Source organism: Peromyscus eremicus, chromosome 5 (assembly GCF_949786415.1).
Source record: "Peromyscus eremicus chromosome 5, PerEre_H2_v1, whole genome shotgun sequence".
Classification (NCBI taxonomy): domain Eukaryota; kingdom Metazoa; phylum Chordata; class Mammalia; order Rodentia; family Cricetidae; genus Peromyscus; species Peromyscus eremicus.
In genome coordinates, this window is record NC_081420.1 from 90298851 (window position 1) to 90316358 (window position 17508).

The 17508-nt window shown below is 49.9% G+C and overlaps 1 protein-coding gene across 1 annotated transcript in view; it reads right to left on the reverse strand.

Moving 5' to 3' along the window:
* Positions 1 to 17508, reverse strand: part of Plcg2 (phospholipase C gamma 2) — a 141264-nt gene that overhangs the window by 41268 nt on the left and 82488 nt on the right. The window contains exons 8-18 of the mRNA XM_059262537.1: positions 16773 to 16816; positions 16089 to 16161; positions 12076 to 12177; positions 10317 to 10435; positions 8258 to 8343; positions 6157 to 6277; positions 4943 to 5111; positions 3670 to 3774; positions 1055 to 1144; positions 382 to 557; positions 81 to 281 (exon numbers count right to left, since the gene is read on the reverse strand). Of these exons, the coding sequence (XP_059118520.1) occupies positions 81 to 281; positions 382 to 557; positions 1055 to 1144; positions 3670 to 3774; positions 4943 to 5111; positions 6157 to 6277; positions 8258 to 8343; positions 10317 to 10435; positions 12076 to 12177; positions 16089 to 16161; positions 16773 to 16816 (1286 nt within the window). The remainder of the gene's footprint in view (positions 1 to 80; positions 282 to 381; positions 558 to 1054; positions 1145 to 3669; positions 3775 to 4942; positions 5112 to 6156; positions 6278 to 8257; positions 8344 to 10316; positions 10436 to 12075; positions 12178 to 16088; positions 16162 to 16772; positions 16817 to 17508) is intronic.

Genomic DNA, 17508 nt, shown 5'->3' on the forward strand with positions numbered 1-17508 from the left:
GGGAATGAGAACCCCCATATAGCCACCTGGTGGGTGTGACCCACGTGGGTATCTACCTCCCACCCAGTCCTAGAACCTACGGCTTAGACTCATGTGGGTTGGGGTTGGGCACCGGGTCGGTGAGCCGTAGCTCGAACTCTGCACAGCGGAGGTGTGCCTCACGGTAGTGCTGGATGAGGGCGTAGATGCTGTTGAACGTGAGGTTGTCCGTCAGGTAGTACTTCATGACCCCACCCTCCATGGTGGACCGGATTCGACAGTGCTGCACCCGACCAGACCGCCTGTTGGGAACGGGACAGGGAGGGATGTCATCAGAGCCAGGCAGAACAGCAGCCTGACGGTACCACCTCCCACCCACCAGCCTCGGGGAAGGGGCGTCACCAGAAGGAGAGGGTGTAGTCGTTGGGGAAGGTCTCGCTCTCCCGCACCAGGAAGGTGCCGTCCTTGGCCCCTGCCTCAGCACAGTACTCCTGCAGCAGCTTCTCCGCGCTCGTCCTCCTCTCCACTTTCTTATGGAACCATTTCTCCCCAAAATGCAGCTCCGTGGGGGGAGTGTCCTGAACCACAAGGAGTCAAAGGGGCTTGTGACAGCTCCCGCTGCCCTCTCCTGACAACTCCTCATTGATGTCACTTTCCAGGAGTCCGAAGACAGGGGTTCAGAAGTGCCCAATACCAGAAGCCTGAGCTCACCCTGGGCTGTACTCAAGAAAAGCCCAAAGATGGGCAGCAGCTGGAGGGAACATCCAGGGCAGGGCACGGCAGAGCAGGGGGCAGGTCCATCACCTCCCCCTGGGGATCACTGATCCTAGACCTTAGGCCAGTCAGTCTCTATAGGGAGGAGGAAAGAGCCTTGAATCCTATTGGGTAAGCCCTAGGGCCTGCTAGCCAATCAGGAAGAGCTAGTTAAGCTTGGCTACTCAAAGCAATAGCTCCTTAGGGAGATTAGGGTGCTTGGCCAGCCCAGACACGTGAAGCCATACACTAAGTCTCCAGGTAAGGATTCTCTTAGGACAAGCCTTCTAGAGAAGGCAAGGGCAGGCAGGTCTCCACTTACCTGGACCAGCTCCTCCTCCACAGTCTGTTCAATGTCGTCACTGAAGGACAGCTTGGCATCAGCAATGGCACAGTAGTGGCGAGTCCATTTCTAGAGAGCCAGGCTGGCATTAGTCTCCCCCAAGGTCTCAACCCTATCGACTCTGGGGACCTGTGGGACGTCACCCCAGCATTCACTGGGGACTGCCCTGCCCCAGTTTTCACATTTACAATGATTTTACAAGACCTACTCTTAAAAACATCTACTTCTGGATTCTTGGTCTTTTTCAGGACTTTTTAAATCAGTGTCTACGAGTAGATAAGAGTGAATACAGAATTTCTGCTGCATTGCCAATTTGCAGCTTTTCAGGGAAGATGAGATCATGCAACCTCATGAATAGCTTTTCCTAATTCACCGAACTTTTCCTCAGCCCTGGAGATCGAACCCAGGGCCTTTTACATGTTAGACAAGGGCTCTAACCACTGAGCTACATCCATAGCCCATTACTTGCACTGTAAGTCTTTCTGGATCATTTCAGTCAACTGACCGAACAACATGCTTATATTTGACTAAATTTTTTAAAATTATCGTATAGAATAATGGGTTTTGCCAGGTATGGTGGTGTATACCTTTAATCCCAGCACACAGAGGCAGTTGAATCTCTGTGAATTAGAGACCAGCCTGGCCTACATAACAAGTTCCAGGCCAGCCAGGGCTACATAGTGAGACCCTATCTCCGAAAACAGTTTTTAATGGATTTCACTATGACATTTTCACACATATGTGTGTCATTATACGTGACCAGGTTCATGTCTCTGTTACTTCCTTCAGGATCCCTCCTCCCCATGCTTCTCTCCTTCTCCACAAATAGTTCTCCTCTACATGTACATCACTCACATATATGAAACACACAAATCTAAATGTCTATATTTACATGCATTTATATGTAATAAATACATGATGAATAAATATATTTTGAAAGGGTTTTTTTGTTTGTTGGTTGGTTGATTTGTGTGTGTATATATGCCACATGAATGCAGTGCCCATGGAGGCCAGAAGAGGGCATCAGATCCCCTGGAGCTGGAGCTACAGATGGTTGTGAGCCACCCAACTTGGATGCTGGGCACCAAACTCAAGTACTCTGGAAGGGCAGCAAATGTTACTAACCACTCAAATCATCTTTCCAGCCACCAGATATATATTTTCAAAAATCTAGAGTTTAAAACTATATGAGATAAAACATCAATATACTTACTTATCTCTTAAAATCACAATCTCCAGATGTAAATGCTATAATTTCATTCTTAGAGACTGAATCAGACTCCACCGTGTGTATGTGACATTTCATTGTGATTTACTTAAATTTTATCTACTTCATATTTATTATCTATTCCATGTTTATTTAGAGGATACTAGAACAGACGTGGGATAAACTCAAGTGAATACGGGTGCTAGGAAGTGTGGGAGAAGCACTAAAGCTTGAAAATTTTACTCCACCACAAATAATAGTAATAATAAGATGATGATGATGATGATGATGATGATGATGATGATCTGAGGTGGAACAATCTCAGATTGGAAGGCAGCAGTAAGTTAAGACTGCTAATATATGTGCTGGGAAAAGGACATTAGTGAACACTATAGTTTAAACCGAAGCCTGTTCCTACAAGGACTATGTATTCAAAGGTTGCTTGTAACTGATAGGGCTTTGGGGAGGACTGGGTCATTGAGTACCCACTTCATGAAGGGGTTAATCAACTCACTGGTAAGTTCATAATTGAATAGACAGTTGGAAGGTGGGCCTGGCTGAGGTGAGGTCACTGAGGCTGTGCCTCTCAAGGGCTGATATCTTATCTCTTTTTTTTTTTGGTTTTTCGAGACAGGGTTTCTCTGTGTAGCTTTGCTCCTTTCCTGGGACTCACTTGGTAGCCCAGGCTGGCCTCGAACTCACAGAGATCCGCCTGGCTCTGCCTCCCAAGTGCTGGGATTAAAGGCGTGCGCCACCACCGCCCGGCTGATATCTTATCTCTTAACGTCTCTGCCTCCCATCCACCACGAGGTGAGCCAGTAGGCTCCTCCACACGTTCCCCATCAGGATGCTCTGCCTCACAATGGACCAACATACAAGTAACACAGAAGCAAGTGACTCAGACCGAGCCCTCCAAGATCACGAGCCAAAGGAACCCATCTTTCCCCGAGCAGCTTTCTCAGAGAGTCACGTAGTCATGGTGACAAACATCTACCTAACACAGCAGGCAAGGGGTGAAGCAGAAACATGACCCACAACAAGCTGAGTGTCACAGCACTGTGGATGTTCTGGTTGCTGTGGTTACAGCAGATGCTCCTGTTTGGGAAAGGTCCCTGGAAGACCAAGGCAGAATAAGAGGCAAGGGGCACTCAGTTGTGGTGCATCATGAAAGAGGTATGAATCGAGGGGATACAGCAATCCTCTGTGTTGGTCTATGTATAAGTACATAGTAGATTGAATATGAAGTTATTTGAAAACATTATAATGCAGTAAAAAGACAAGTCACAGAGCTCCAAAGGGGGCAAAGGCAGACTTTATGGCGGGAGCCTAGGATGGCTGAGAGTCAGCACCCACAGCTCTTTGGGGAAGTAGGGGGACCCAGGCCCACCTGGTCGATGGAGTCCCACATGTACAGCTCTCCCTGGGTCTTGTGCTCATCTTTCTTGTCCTCCACGTTGACATCGACGTCACCCCGGGGGCCCAGCTTCTTATGCTGAAGGGGAGAAAGTTCACATAGCCCTCCTCACCAATGACTCAAGTTCAGAGTCTTCAAGCCAGCAAGAATTCACCCACCCAGCATGCACCTGCTCTGTCCTACCTCAGATCCTCTGATGGCCCATCATTCCCTATAAGCCCAGCTCCGTTCTTAGAGCCCTCTCCTCCCTCAGAGGCACCCTCCTTGCCACCCAGTCTGAAATTAGCCCACCCCCCTCCCATCGCAGCCTATTTTCTTTCCTGCAGGAGCCTGGCTTCTATTTCCTTCTGTTTCAGGTTGGGCTTTGCAGGGAGGTAGGGACTGAGAGAGAGGAGAAACTGACACTTGTAGGTTAACAAGATGCACTATTTCCCCGTCCAAAGCCCCATGTCGCTTCCCCCTTGCTAAATTCTAACTCTCACTTCTTGGGGGCCATGGAAGCCCCACTGGAAACCCCTGCCCTGTACAGAGAGTAAGATGTCAGGATCCTTGGTCCCTGAATCATTTTGGGAACCAAAGCCCAGAGCTCCTAAAATATTCTCCGTCTTAATGAGGAATATAAACTTGTGCATGCTTTATTTCGCTATTTATATGCTCTCTTTAGCCTAACAATACAAATATGCAAATGTTCAAGTCCCCAAAGGCAGATAAAATCATCCGTCCCCTCCACAGAACAGGAATACCAGCCCCAGCATCCCACTGCCACTCACACCCTGTTAAGCAGCTATCCATACCCCACATAGTCTGGGGGCTCCCAAGGGCAGGAGTGGGATCTGGGCCACTGGCACCCCTCCAACACTCACACAAGACGACTCACAGACAGGCCTGGTGAGGTTTACCTGAGAACGAAGGAGTTCTGTTTGTTTTGTTCTAGGACAGAGTCTCACTATGTTAGCCCAGGCTGGCTGGAACTCACCATCCTCCTGAGCTAGAATTGATAGTAGGAACATGGTGCCAAGCATTCTGCACAGACCCACTCACACCTGCTCCTACCAAGGTGACTAGGTTCAATATCACCCCCATTACAGGGGCAGGAAAAGAGGCACCCAGAGATGAAATGATCAAGATCTTGCCCAAGAACAGAGAGATGGTAAAGAGGGTGAGGCCTGGAGTCTGACCCTGGGCCTCTGACACCAGCCCTTGATGATGGCAACCCCTGGTAGACAGCAAACCCCCCCATACCTACCTTGATAATGATCTTCTCCCGAAGCTGGCTGGGCGAGGGCAGCTGGTCAGCACTGGCCTCCGTGGGCTTCGTCAACAGCAGGTCTCCCAACACTTCCTTGAACACCTTGGCCATGTGGCGCTGCTGCTCCACACTGCAGTGCTCCTCGATGGACAGGATCACGGGGAAGCTGCGGGCGGCAGAGGACACGGTCAGCCAGGAGACAGGAAGCAGGAACCCTCCATAAACTGCCTGTACCGGTCAGCAAACACCCATTTCTCAGGCACGGCAGCAGGGCAGACAATAGATCAGTAAATGAGACCTCCAAAGCATGACCCCCAAATGAGCTCCCCCTCTTTATAAATCCATGACAGCGTCATCTTTTCATCATGACAGGAAGCTGCTGCACCATTCCTGTGAACACAAGGCCCTTATGGCCTCAGTGACTGATGGAGGGAGGAATGCCCAAGAAATCACTGAGGCTATGTGGAGGAGGGTATGTGTAAGCCCTGCAGACCAATTAAATGGCTTCCTGATAAGTAGGAAAAGATGTTCACAGTATCACTGCCTCAGCCCACCCATCCAACTCAAGAAACTCGGGCAGGAACCACCTCAATCAACATCCAAGCCTGTTGAATGCTGACCATGCACAACATTTAGCACTTCGGCATTTAGTCTTACAGCCCTGCGAGGTCCATACAATCATCACCATGACTGGTAAGATGTGGGGATCACGGTAAAGAACCACAAAGGCTGACCACCCACAGAGCTGGACTCAAACTGGAAGAAAGCATCTAGAACTCAGTCTCATGGGGTCTAAAAAGATAGCTCAAGGGTGAAGAGTTCATAATACTCTTTCTTTCAGAGGACCCCAGTTCAGTTCCCAGCACACACATCTGGCAGCTTACAGCCACCTATAACTCCAGCTGTGGGGATCCAATGCCTCTGGCCTACTCCAGCACCTGCGCTCAAGTGCACACATACCCACACAAACACACATACACGTACACATAATTAAAACAATAAACATAATTTTTAAGACCACTATCATTTCATAAGGCCACAAGGGGCACTTGCCAGTAACCCAAGCTCCCCAGGGTTTAAGAGAACCGGACAGTGTGTATATGCATGTGTGTATGTGTATCTGTATCTGTATCTGTATGTCTGTCTGTCTATGTGTCTAGCCCTGGCAGCTTTCCCCTTACAGACACATCTCTGGGAAATCAGCCACTGACCTCGAGGTAACAAAGGCATGGTCTCGGATGGCCTGAACAACATCATCAAACTTGATCTTGGTGGTCCGTGTCCAGCCATGGTAGATTATAGGTTTCCCGTCGGGTCCATCCCAGCAGTCCACTGAGGAGAAAACACAGATGCTCAGCACCCACAAGTGCAACCACCGAGAGGGAACAGGCAGACAGGGCATGTGGCTGGGCTGGGAACCTGAGGTGAGGCCCGGGTACCCACACCAGCTCCATTCCCAGGGCTGACCCAGGTGCACCTGCACACACATGGTCGTGTCTACAGGCTTACAGAACACAATACGCTTCCCTAAAAAACTCCTTCCAGTGCATCTTTCTTCGTCAGGTACTCATACGGGTTTTATTTCCTTGTACCAGCTGTTCGAGACTCCCCTCTTTCACCAGGAGAAACAGCATAGAGCAATGAGTCAGTTTCTTAAAGGTTGGTGGTAAATTATGCAACTAGAAGTAAGACTGAGGGGGGCTTGAACAACCCCCAGGACCTGGAGCTGGGGGCTTCCGACTTCATTTTCTCACAGCTTTTTTCCAGAGGGAAAGTATAAACCCAGGAGGCCCACGTCTAGCTGCCACTGAACTCTGGCACAGGAGAAGCCTGCTTGAAAACACTTGAGGCACAGTCTGTGGTTTGGGCCGTTTTCTCAGCCACAGACACAGCTATGACTTAGGAAAGTGTCCCCAGGCTTGGTTCCTGGAGTAGGACTGTATACGGCCAAGGAGGAGCTCCTTGGGTCGTTGAGGGAGTATCCTTGAGAGGGATTGTGAGAGCCCAGCTTCTTCCTCTTCCCCTCTTAGATTGGTGGAGGCATTGGGCTCTGCCACACTTTCTTGTCATGACCTGTCATCAGAAGTCCAAAACCATGCTCCCAACCCAAGACACAGAACCGGGAGAAAACAATAAACCATCCACCATCATCAAGTTCATCATCTCAGGTCTTCCGTTACAGGATAGGATGCTAACTAAGCCAGACATCTGGGAGCTTTGGTGACAGAAGGAGGCTGGGAAGGAAAGACCCAAAGATGAGCTGAACAGGTAGTTCATGGGATAAAGCATTTACTGGGCAAGCTTGAGGACCGGAGTTCAAATCCCTAGAACCCACGTAGATGCCGGGCAAGTGGAGACAAGGGATCCATGGGGCAAGCTGGCTAGCTAGACTAGGGCTACAGGTTCCCTGAGAGAGCCTTCCTTAGAAACAGTGATTGGGGAAGACAACTGATATCAACTGCTGCTGGTGTTTATACACATGGTGACACACACACACACACACACACACACACACATGTGAACACACATGCATACACACACACACACACACACACACACACACACACACACACACACAAAAGAGGCAAAGAGGCAATAAGAAAGGCAGACAGGAGCAAGGCTTTGCCACCTGCCCGGCCACGGCTGCACCTGACAGTCTCTTTCACGGTTGCTCTCAAGGTCTCACCTATAGACATGTGGCTCCTGGGTGTGTCGTGCTAACAGGGATGTGTCTGTGTCCCTCTTAGCAGAAAATGACCCTTGCTGCTGGCCCCCAGCTTCCCACCCCACCAGGACACTTTCTAGGTGCCCCAACCTCTTGCCTAGCCAGATGGCACTTCTCACTTGGGGACAACTATCTTCTGGGGACAATCCTCAACCGCCTTCTTCCCTAGAGCTTCTCTGCACAATGATCCTTCAGCTTGTCCCCCTCCCCATCCCCACCAGCACAAGGACCACCTCAGCCTGTCTCCCTCCCCATCCCCACCAGCACAAGGACCCCTCAGCCTGTCTCCTACCCCACTACCACCACCACCAACATTAAAGTCTTTTTTTTTTTTTTTTTTTTTTTTTGGTTTTTTGAGACAGGGTTTCTCTGGGGAGCTTTGCGCCTGTCCTGGAACTCACTTGGTAGCCCAGGCTGGCCTTGAACTCACAGAGATCCACCTGGCTCTGCCTCCTGAGTGCTGGGATTAAAGGCATGTGCCACCACCGCCTGGTGGCATTAAAGTCTTTAACACCAAAAAGCAAAAGCAAATACTGAGCTTCGTGGCTCTGGCCATCACATCACCTTGGCCAGGACAGAATACTCACACTCTATGCAGCGACAGCCAGCACGCAGACAGCGGATATACGCTTCCGTGGAGGACTCACTACGCAGCTGGTCCCCAGTGAGGTACCTGAGGGACAGAGAATGAGCCATGTCAGCAAGGCAGTACTGCACACAGTTCATGCTCGGAAACTGTGGTGGTTTAAATGAAAACGGCCCCCAGAGGTGATTACAGAGGGGCACTCTTAGGAGGTGTGGCCTTGTTGGAGGAAGTGTGTCAGTGGGGGCGGGCTTTGAGGTCTCAAACACTCAAGCCAGGCCTGGTGTATCACTCTTCCTTCCTGCTGCCCGAGAGTCCGGATATAGAACTCTCAGCCCCTCTCCAACACCATGTCTGCCAGCACTCCACCAGGCTGCCCACCATGATGACAACAGACTAAACCTCTGAAAATGTAAGCCAGCCCCAACTAAATGTTTTCCTTCGTAAGAGTTGCCTTGGTCATGGAGTCTCTTCACAGTAATAGAAACCCTACCTAAGACAGAGATCATCTGAGCCCAGGCACCATGGGCCTGAGAACTTCTGATCTAGAAACATGCAGGCTAAGGTCTGAACCACATACATGCTATCCTGAGGTCTTGGGTTTGGGACCACCACAGTGGCTACCTAAGCAATCCAGATGCAATGAAGACAGTGTGTTCCTTCTTGGAGACCTGGGCTGAAGGTGTCAGGGGCAAAGAGGAAGCGAAGAAGCAGCTATGGCCCCCTGTAGCTGCCCACTGGGCTCTGGGTGCCAGGCAGGCTCAACAACTCCTGATAAAATTTATGGTGCCATGAACCTAGTCAACAAAAACTGCCATAAAATAGAGGGTTTTTTTTAAACAAACAGTAGTCATATTTCTGACTCTGGCTTATTTCATTGGACATAATGATTTATGGCCCCATCTATTTTCTCACAAATGTCGTGACTTCATTCCCTTCACAGCTTTGTAAAATTCTATTGGATATACATGTTCACACACACACACACACACACACACACACACACACACACACACACACACATTACGTATGCATTACATTTTCTTTATCCAGTCTTTTGTTAGCCCATTTTTGCTTAGGTTATTTAGGATTGTTTTTGATGTTTTGAAAAATACAAACTGATGCATCCTGGCCTTCTCTCCATGCCACTCCCCCTCTCAGGATGTTCCTTCGCTGTCTCTAGGCTTGGAGAATCCACCATCCTAAGATATGAGCTTAAGACACACCACCTACCCACTCCCCGGGAAAAGATTTTAGCTTCCCAAATACCTAGAGGATGGCACCCTGGGGGTCTGGCTCATGCCCCACCCCTGAAAAGACATTTGGGGAAGTGCCTGTCTACAGCACTTTGCAGCCTAAAGGTCAAAGCTTCCACCTCATCCTGAAAGGCTAACTAAGCACTGATGTCAGAAGGCAGCATCCCCTCTCACGCCCTCGACCCACCCTACTCTTTTACAATCATAATTATCCAAAGAAGTGAATAAGAACATGTTACTCTCTGGCTGACGTGGCTCCCTGCTGCCCTGTGACTGAGAAGCTTCTGCTTAGACTGGCCATCTATTCTGCCGCTCTCTTCCCAGACTCTTCAGCCTTAGAAACGCCTCCCAGCTGCTCCTGCCCCAGGGCCTTCGCACATGCCGCTCTCAGCATGAAATTTCTTCTCACCAGGCCCTCTGCTCAGCCACCAGCTGGTGCTTGTAGCTGACACCTGAGGATGTGAGTACCCCTGCCTTGTTCATTGATGAATCCTCACACCTGGCAGGCAGAGACCCTGGCCCAGGGTTGATGTTCCACAAATACCGGCTGACAAGCTGAGTGAGCACTTCCACGACTTGATGATCAAAGCATAGAAAGGCAGCTTTACAAACTTGCTTTGGAAGGCTCCCAATACTAGCTGGAAAGGGAGCTGGATTCTCCTACCCCTCTCCCGAACCTTCTGAACAATGTGGTACTCACTCCCCAGCCCTTCACAGCTAGATCTGCCAAGGCTGTGCATGAGAGCACCAGCCATCTTTATCACCCTCAGAGCTGCGGGGCCAGCCTGGGCTCACCCAGAGACTCACGTATTGTGGGAAGAGGAGATCCAGTAATGGGACAAGGGGTTGTTCATGTCCTGCATGTCCACGACATCATACTTCTCATCCCAGATGCTGTTCTCCCGGGAAAACAGGTACGTGAGGAACTGAAAGAGACACCGATGTGGAGTCACGGTGGGACAAGAGACTTCGAATCTACTTGTTTCCAGCTGGTGCCCACGCAGCCGGACGGCTCTGACACACGCAAACAGACCTCGGTTTCCAGAGGTTTCAGTACAGATGGCTCATACTGCAGCCGTCCTTCTCAACACATGCACTTCACAGACCTACACGTCATTTCCCTTTTTAACGTGTATCCCAAAATGTCTGCTGCTGCCAAAGCACTGGCTGCTACACAGGAGCTTCCCGTTATACCAGTGACTAACCATGGGTGAGTCCAGCACTCGGCGTCAGACACGGAACATTACAGATATGAGATCACCAAAGGGTGGAAAGACACCGGGCCTAGGGGCTCAGGTCTGTCGTTCCAGATCCTCGGAAGGATGAGGCAGGGGGATCACAGCATCAAGACTCATCTGGGCTCAGTGAGTTCATGTCCAGCCTGCACAACTTACTGAGAACCTGCCTCAGAACACAAAGTAGGAGGGCTGGGGATTAGCTAGTGGTGGAGTGCTTGACTAATGAGTCGGAAGTCCTGGGTTCAAAAATCTGTGATACTGAACATAGAAGAGGGGACAGAATTTCCTATCCCAACTCCTAGCACCTGAAGAAGGAGGAGGAGGAGGAGGAGGAGGAGGAGGAGGAGGAGGAGGAGGAGGAGAAGAAGAAGAAGAAGAAGAAGAAGAAGAAGAAGAAGAAGAAGAAGAGAAAGAGAGAGAGAGAGAGAGAGAGAGAGAGAGAGAGAGGGAGGGAGGGAGGGAGGGAGGAAGGAAGGAAGGAAGGAAGAAAGAAAGAAAGAAAGAAAGAAAGAAAGAAAGAAAGAAAGAAAGAAAGAAAGAAAGAAAGGAAGAAAGAAAGGGGCTGGAGAGATGGGTTCATGGGTAAAGACAAGCATGAGTTTGAACCCCCAGAACCACATGGAAGCTGGATGTGGTAATGCATGCTGTAATCCCCATGTTCCTCCACTGAGATGTGAATTGGAAACAGGAGAAACCCCAGAAGCTCCAGGGCCAGTGAATCCGGCATCTGCAGCAGCCGTTAATGAGACCCTGCTTCAAATAAGGGGGCAGACAAGGACCCATGCTCAAGGTTGTCCCCTGACCCACACAGACAGACAGACAGAGACAGAGAGGTTAAGGGAGACAACATGAATAGTTAAAAAGAGTAGAGTTCTGGAGGTAAAGGCCTGAGGTAGAGCCTGCTAGCATGCCAAGGGCCCTGGGTTCAATTCTTACTGCTGCAAACACAAAAAGGCAGAGAAAGGGCCCAGGAGCTTTCCCATCTAACCACTCCTAACACTTAGAAAATAAGAAATCAGAAACACTGACTGGCTCAGAAGTACACGTTACTGCTATAAACTGAAGAGCCCCACTGGGCGGGTGATAACCCATGTCCCTTCTGCCCCTCCTCTGCCACCCGTACAAGGACAAGTGTCATTTAGAAACGGTTTGCAGGAGCAGCCATCTTAGCGTTTGTTCTGTTTGGTTGTTTTCTCCCTGGTGGCGTTCGCCCTCTAGTGGCGAAATCAATAAACTCACCCTGTGAAAACCACTCTCAGGGCACCGGACAGTGACACTTTCTGAGGGCTGAAAGGTCCTGCTCACGTGACAAACCCCAGCCCACTCACCTCGTCCACAAACAAGAAGGGCTCTGCGGTTTCCCTCATGGTGTCGTCGATGAACTTGGTCATCCGCTCCCGGACTTTGTTCAGATCCTGAGCCCATAGCTCCTTAAAGATGACAGAGATAACCCAAAGTCACCAAAGAGACCGGCAACGTCCTTCTCAGGACCTCGTCAAGGTAAACAAAGACTGAACTACCATCCAATTTCAAACCTACCTGCCATCCAGGCCCACGCACCGAAGCCCCATCCCAGCACGGCCTTTGCCAGGGATGAGCCAACACCTTCTGCATGGGTCACAGTGGTACCTGCTGTCATCATTCAACAGCCAGCACAGTGTGAAAGCAGCCACAGACCACATGCAGGCTAGGAGCATGACTGCATCCCAGTAAAACTTCATCCACAAAGCAACCGCCAGCATGTGCATGGCAGATCACTGTCTGCCAAGAACTCGCCATGCTAGATCACTCGCCATGCTAGATCAGTGTGAAGTAGCCGGGGAGCCTGGTGGGTTATGCTGGTGCTGCGGTTTGATTGTAAAATGTCCCCCACAGGCTTGTGTGTTTGGACACCTGGGTTCCCAGGTAGTGGTGTTGCCTGGAAAGGCTATGGAACCGGCCAGAGATGGGAGTCTTGCTAGAGGAAGTAGGTCACTGGGGGTGGGCCTAGAGGTTTTATAGTCCAGCCCCACTTCCTGTTCTCTGCTTGCTGACGACTGAGGCAATGTGACCTGCCTCCTGCTCCCAATGCTATGTCTTACCCACCTGCCACCATCTCTCCCCAACCACGATGGACTATAGCTCCTCTAACCCTAAGCCAGAACAGACCCTGGCCCCTGGAACTGCTTCTTCTGGTCATTGTGATGAGAAAGGTAACTACACAGCCAGCCTACTGGGGAGAGTCCCCTGGCTCAGCCAAGGTGACAAGTTATATGTCTTCTTTGTGCCTCCTCGTGGGTAGTTATGTAGTGCACAGGTTTGGGGACGGGCCCATATAGAATCAGCTGTGTGCTCTTTACTGCAGGAAACCTCCAGTTCATGAGAGTTCATTCAAACAGTCCCATGCCTGTACGGTCCTCTAGTGTATACCATTCTGCAAGTCACATAAAGTCACTGTCACATAGAGAAGAGGACACCCAGGCTCAAGACTATCTCAAGAGGATCTCAGGTCCCCAGAACTTGTAAGTAGCAGGGTCAGGTTCCAAATCAGTCAACTTGTCCCTCAGGCAAAGGGACTTAGATGGAACACCACACATTCCCTCCTCTAGGGGTCAGCCATGGAGGGCCACCTAGATCGACAAATGCAGTTCTACTAGCAGATTTTGCATAATGCTGGACATTCCGGAAGCATATCCTTTATTAAAAAAGAGCCCATAGCATCCAGTGACTTGTTTTCCTCTCCACACTCTGAAACCCCAAATATCCACAAGCAACAAGATAGAAGATGCCACACAGACCCAGTGCTGGCCGATGCCTTCTGGGTTTCTACAGCACGTCTCCTTGTGACTGAGATGAGTGAGTAGTTAGGTTGAAGAGGTCTGAGAGGGGTGGATGTCATAAAAAACAGAAGCCTAATGATAGACTGATACAGGGTGATGAGGCTACACTTCACCAGCACAGGACTGAGAGAGCACAGCCAGCCCAGTGGTTAACTAACAGATCTCCCTGAATCACAGACACCAAAACAGCCAGCAGGCTGTGAGTTCCCCTGAACAGAGAGGTGTTAAAAGCACAGACCATGGGGTTGGGGATTTAGCTCAGTGGTCGAGCGCTCACCCTGGGTTCGAACCTCAGTAGCTCCTGGACTGCTACAAGTAACTCAAAGTTCAGGATATTGGATGTAAGCACCTTGGCTGGCCCGGGTGCCTCAGAGAGGCTGGATGGCCCTTCTCTCCTTCCCCTGCGGAGCACACACTTTTATCTAAAGGCTCAGACACTTCCTAATAGAACTTGGGATTGTTGTGGCTGGGAAGAGACCAGAATTTTCCCAAAAGAGTTTGGGATGCCAAGATGCTAGGGGTGTTCAAACGCATCTACAGGATGGTGAGATGGTCCAAGGTAGAAAAGTGCCAGCCACCAGCCCAGTAACCTAAAAGTTGATTCATGGGACCCTCATGGTAGGAGAGCCTCTAGCAGCTCCGGCAAGCTGTCCTCTGGCCTCCACAGAATTCATTCCCCACTACAATCAACATCATCAAGTATTGAGGGTTCAGCCTAGGCAAACAAAACCTGCTCTCCATCACCTTCATTCAGTGTCCCATGCTGACAGGTGTCCTCACGACAGACATTAAAATCTTTTCTGCCCATTGCCCAGCACCCCAAGCCATCAACGGCTACTGCCACCCTTGGGGCTGCTGAGCTCCTGGTACATGTGCCTCTCTGATCTTTAGCTCCTCGATGGTCAATAAAGCCCAAGCATAGAACAAAGTGTGAAGATATGGGAGAGTTGTATCAGCCATTCAGGGAAGCTGATCCCGGAGGATTGCAAGTTCAAGGCCAGCCTGGGCCACAGAGGGAGTTCGTGGCCATATTGAGGAACTTAGTAAAACATGTCTTAAAAAATTTTAAGTAGTTTTGCTCTCTCTCTTTTTTTTTTTTTTTTTAAGGCCTGGAAATCCGCTCAATGATAAAGAACCTGGCTAGCATGTGTGAGGCCCTTGATCAATCCTCAACAACAAACAAAGCAACAACCATATCCAGACACAGCCCATAGAACAACAAAAACACCAAGAAGATAGCCGGGCGGTGGTGGTGCACACCTTTAATCTCAGCACTCAGGAAGCAGAGCCAGATGGATCTCTGTGAGTTCAAGGCCAGCCTGGTCTACAAAGTAAGATCCAGGACAGGCACCAAAACTGCACAGAGAAACCCTGTCTCAAAAAATGAAAAAAAAAAAAAAAAAAAAAAAAAAAAAAAAAGAAGAAGAAGAAGAAGAAGAAGAAGAAGAAGAACAGTAAGAAACCATATCCTAGGAGTGTTGTGGCTGTGTTCCCATCTGTGAGAGACATGCACTGAAGTATTTACACACTGAAAGATGCAACACTTCATTTACTTAGAGTTCTGTGCCAAAGGAAGAGAGGGAGACTCACGGGTGTGCAGAGGGTGGTGAGATAAAATCACATGACGTTCCTAACACCCTCTGGGGAGACTTCCATCTCATCCCCCAGAGGACCTGCAAGTTCGGTCAGTCAGAAGGAATGGCCTCCCAGGAAGACACTCCTGGGAGTGGCTTCAGGGGACACCAGCCAGGTGAGGGATGTCTCACAGCCAGGTGAGGGATGTCTCACAGCCAGGTGAGGGGTGTCTCACAGCCAGGTGAGGGATGTCTCATTCAAGCCCTCAAGCACCTGCCTTGCTCTGGCAGTCTCCTTCCACTGTTATTCAGTGAAAGTGGCGACAGGGCTCGGTGGGCATGGTCTCCTTTTCCAATTTGTATCCCCTTGATCTCCTTCAACTGTCTTACTGCTCTAGCTAAAGCTTCATGGGCTCACAGAGACTGACGTGGCAAGCACAGGGCCTGCATGGGTCTGCACCAGGTCATCTGTGTGTGTTATAGTTGTTAGCGTGGTGTTTCTGTGGGACTCCTAACAGTGGGAACAGGTGGATCTCTTTTGCCTGCACTTGGGATTCTTTTCCTCCTACTGGGCTGCCTTCTCCGGCCTTGATATGAGGGTCTTCACCTTGTCTTAGTGTATCTTGTTTTGTCCTGTTTGGCTGTCTTCTCTTGGAGGTCTGCTCTTTTCTGAAGAGGAAATGGAGGGGGAGTGGATCTGGGGGAGAGGGGAGCTGGGAGGGAGCTGGGAGAAATGGAAGGAGGGGAACTATGGTTGGGAAGTATTGTATGAGAAAAGCGTCTATTTTCAACTAAAAAAAAAGTGGTGGTAGGAGACTGGGAACTTGAAGAGGCCCAGTAGCACTGGACAGCAGTCTGAAGCCCCACCCCACCTCAGAGAGAGCGCAGCTGCTCTGTGTGTCCAGGGAGGCACTGTGTCCCTGACACCACGTCTTGAGATCTTCTCACCTGTTGCTCATGTAAGAGAAACCTCTGGAAGTCCTGCAGGTAGACAGCAGAGGCATCGGGCCGGTCTGTGTTCCTGCCCTCGGAGAAAGTGACGGGGTGGTTAGAGGGAAGGACACTTGCAAGAAAAGGTCCACCTCCACCCTGAGCCCCAGCCCCACTGTGCTGAGCACACTACTAACCTGGAAATAGAGATAGAAGAGACTCAAAGAGAAGCCCCAACAAGACAGTCTTAGAGGTCCCGCACAGCATTCAAGAGCTATAGGAGATTTGAGGAGCATAGCCACAAGTTCGGAACCCTCAGAGGGACAGAACCAGGAGACCAGAGCAGCAAGAGGCCAGGAAGTGACACATTGGGAAGAGAAGGGAGGGGAGGGGAGGAGAGAGGGAGCAGAGAGGAGGGAAGGGGAGAGGGAGGAGAGAGGAGGGGACGGGAAAAGAGAAACCTATTGGTTTGTTACATTCCTTGAAGCTTCAGGAAGAAAGCCTGAGGTTCACAGCTCTCTCTGCAGAAACTTCTAGACCTTCCTCACAACACTCCACATCCTACCTATGCTGTTCACTCACTCATGCTATGCTACAAACTTGGGTTCAGTAACTGCACACAGCATCCCCCACCCCCGCCACCAGAGGCCAGCTTGGCACACAGACACGGCCCTCAACAGCAGGGTGTCCGAGGTGTCTCACCCTAGGATGAACACGGAGGAGTCCCTTTTGAATTCGTCAAGGATCTGAAACGAGAGACATGCAGAAAACAGGAGTGTCAGACAAAGCAGATCACAACACCAAGACTTCTGTTTTAAAGCTATCAGTGGGCTGGGGAGATGGCTCAGCAGGTAGGAGCTTTTGCTGTTCCTGCAGAGGACCTGGGTTCAGTTCCCAGAACACTCAGAGCCATCTGTAACTGCAGTTCCAGGGGATCCAACACCCTCTTTTGAACTCCAGTCACCAGGCACACGCATGGTGACACACGTACATGCAGGTAAAATACTCAAACATATAAAATACAATAAAACAAAATAATAATAATAAAGAAAAATTACCAAAGCAAGTGTCTCGGTTAGTTTTTGTTGTTGTTGTTGTTTTTTGGTTTTTTGGTTTTTTGGTTTTTTTGCCAACTTGATACAAGCTAGTGTCATTTGGGAAGAGGGACCTCAGTTGAGAAAATGCTTCCATGGAGATTGCCTGTAGACAAGTCTGTAGTACATTTGCTTGACTAATGATTGATATAAGCAGCCTCAGCCCACTGTGAGTGGTGACATCCCCTGAGCAGGTGGCCCTGCATGTACTGAGCAAGTCAGAAAGCAGCACTCCAGAAACACACACACATAAATAAAAACAGAAAGCAGCACTCCTCTTTCCTGCCTCCAGGTTCCCGCCATTTGAGGCCCTGCCCTGACTTCCCTCAGCGATGGCATGTGGC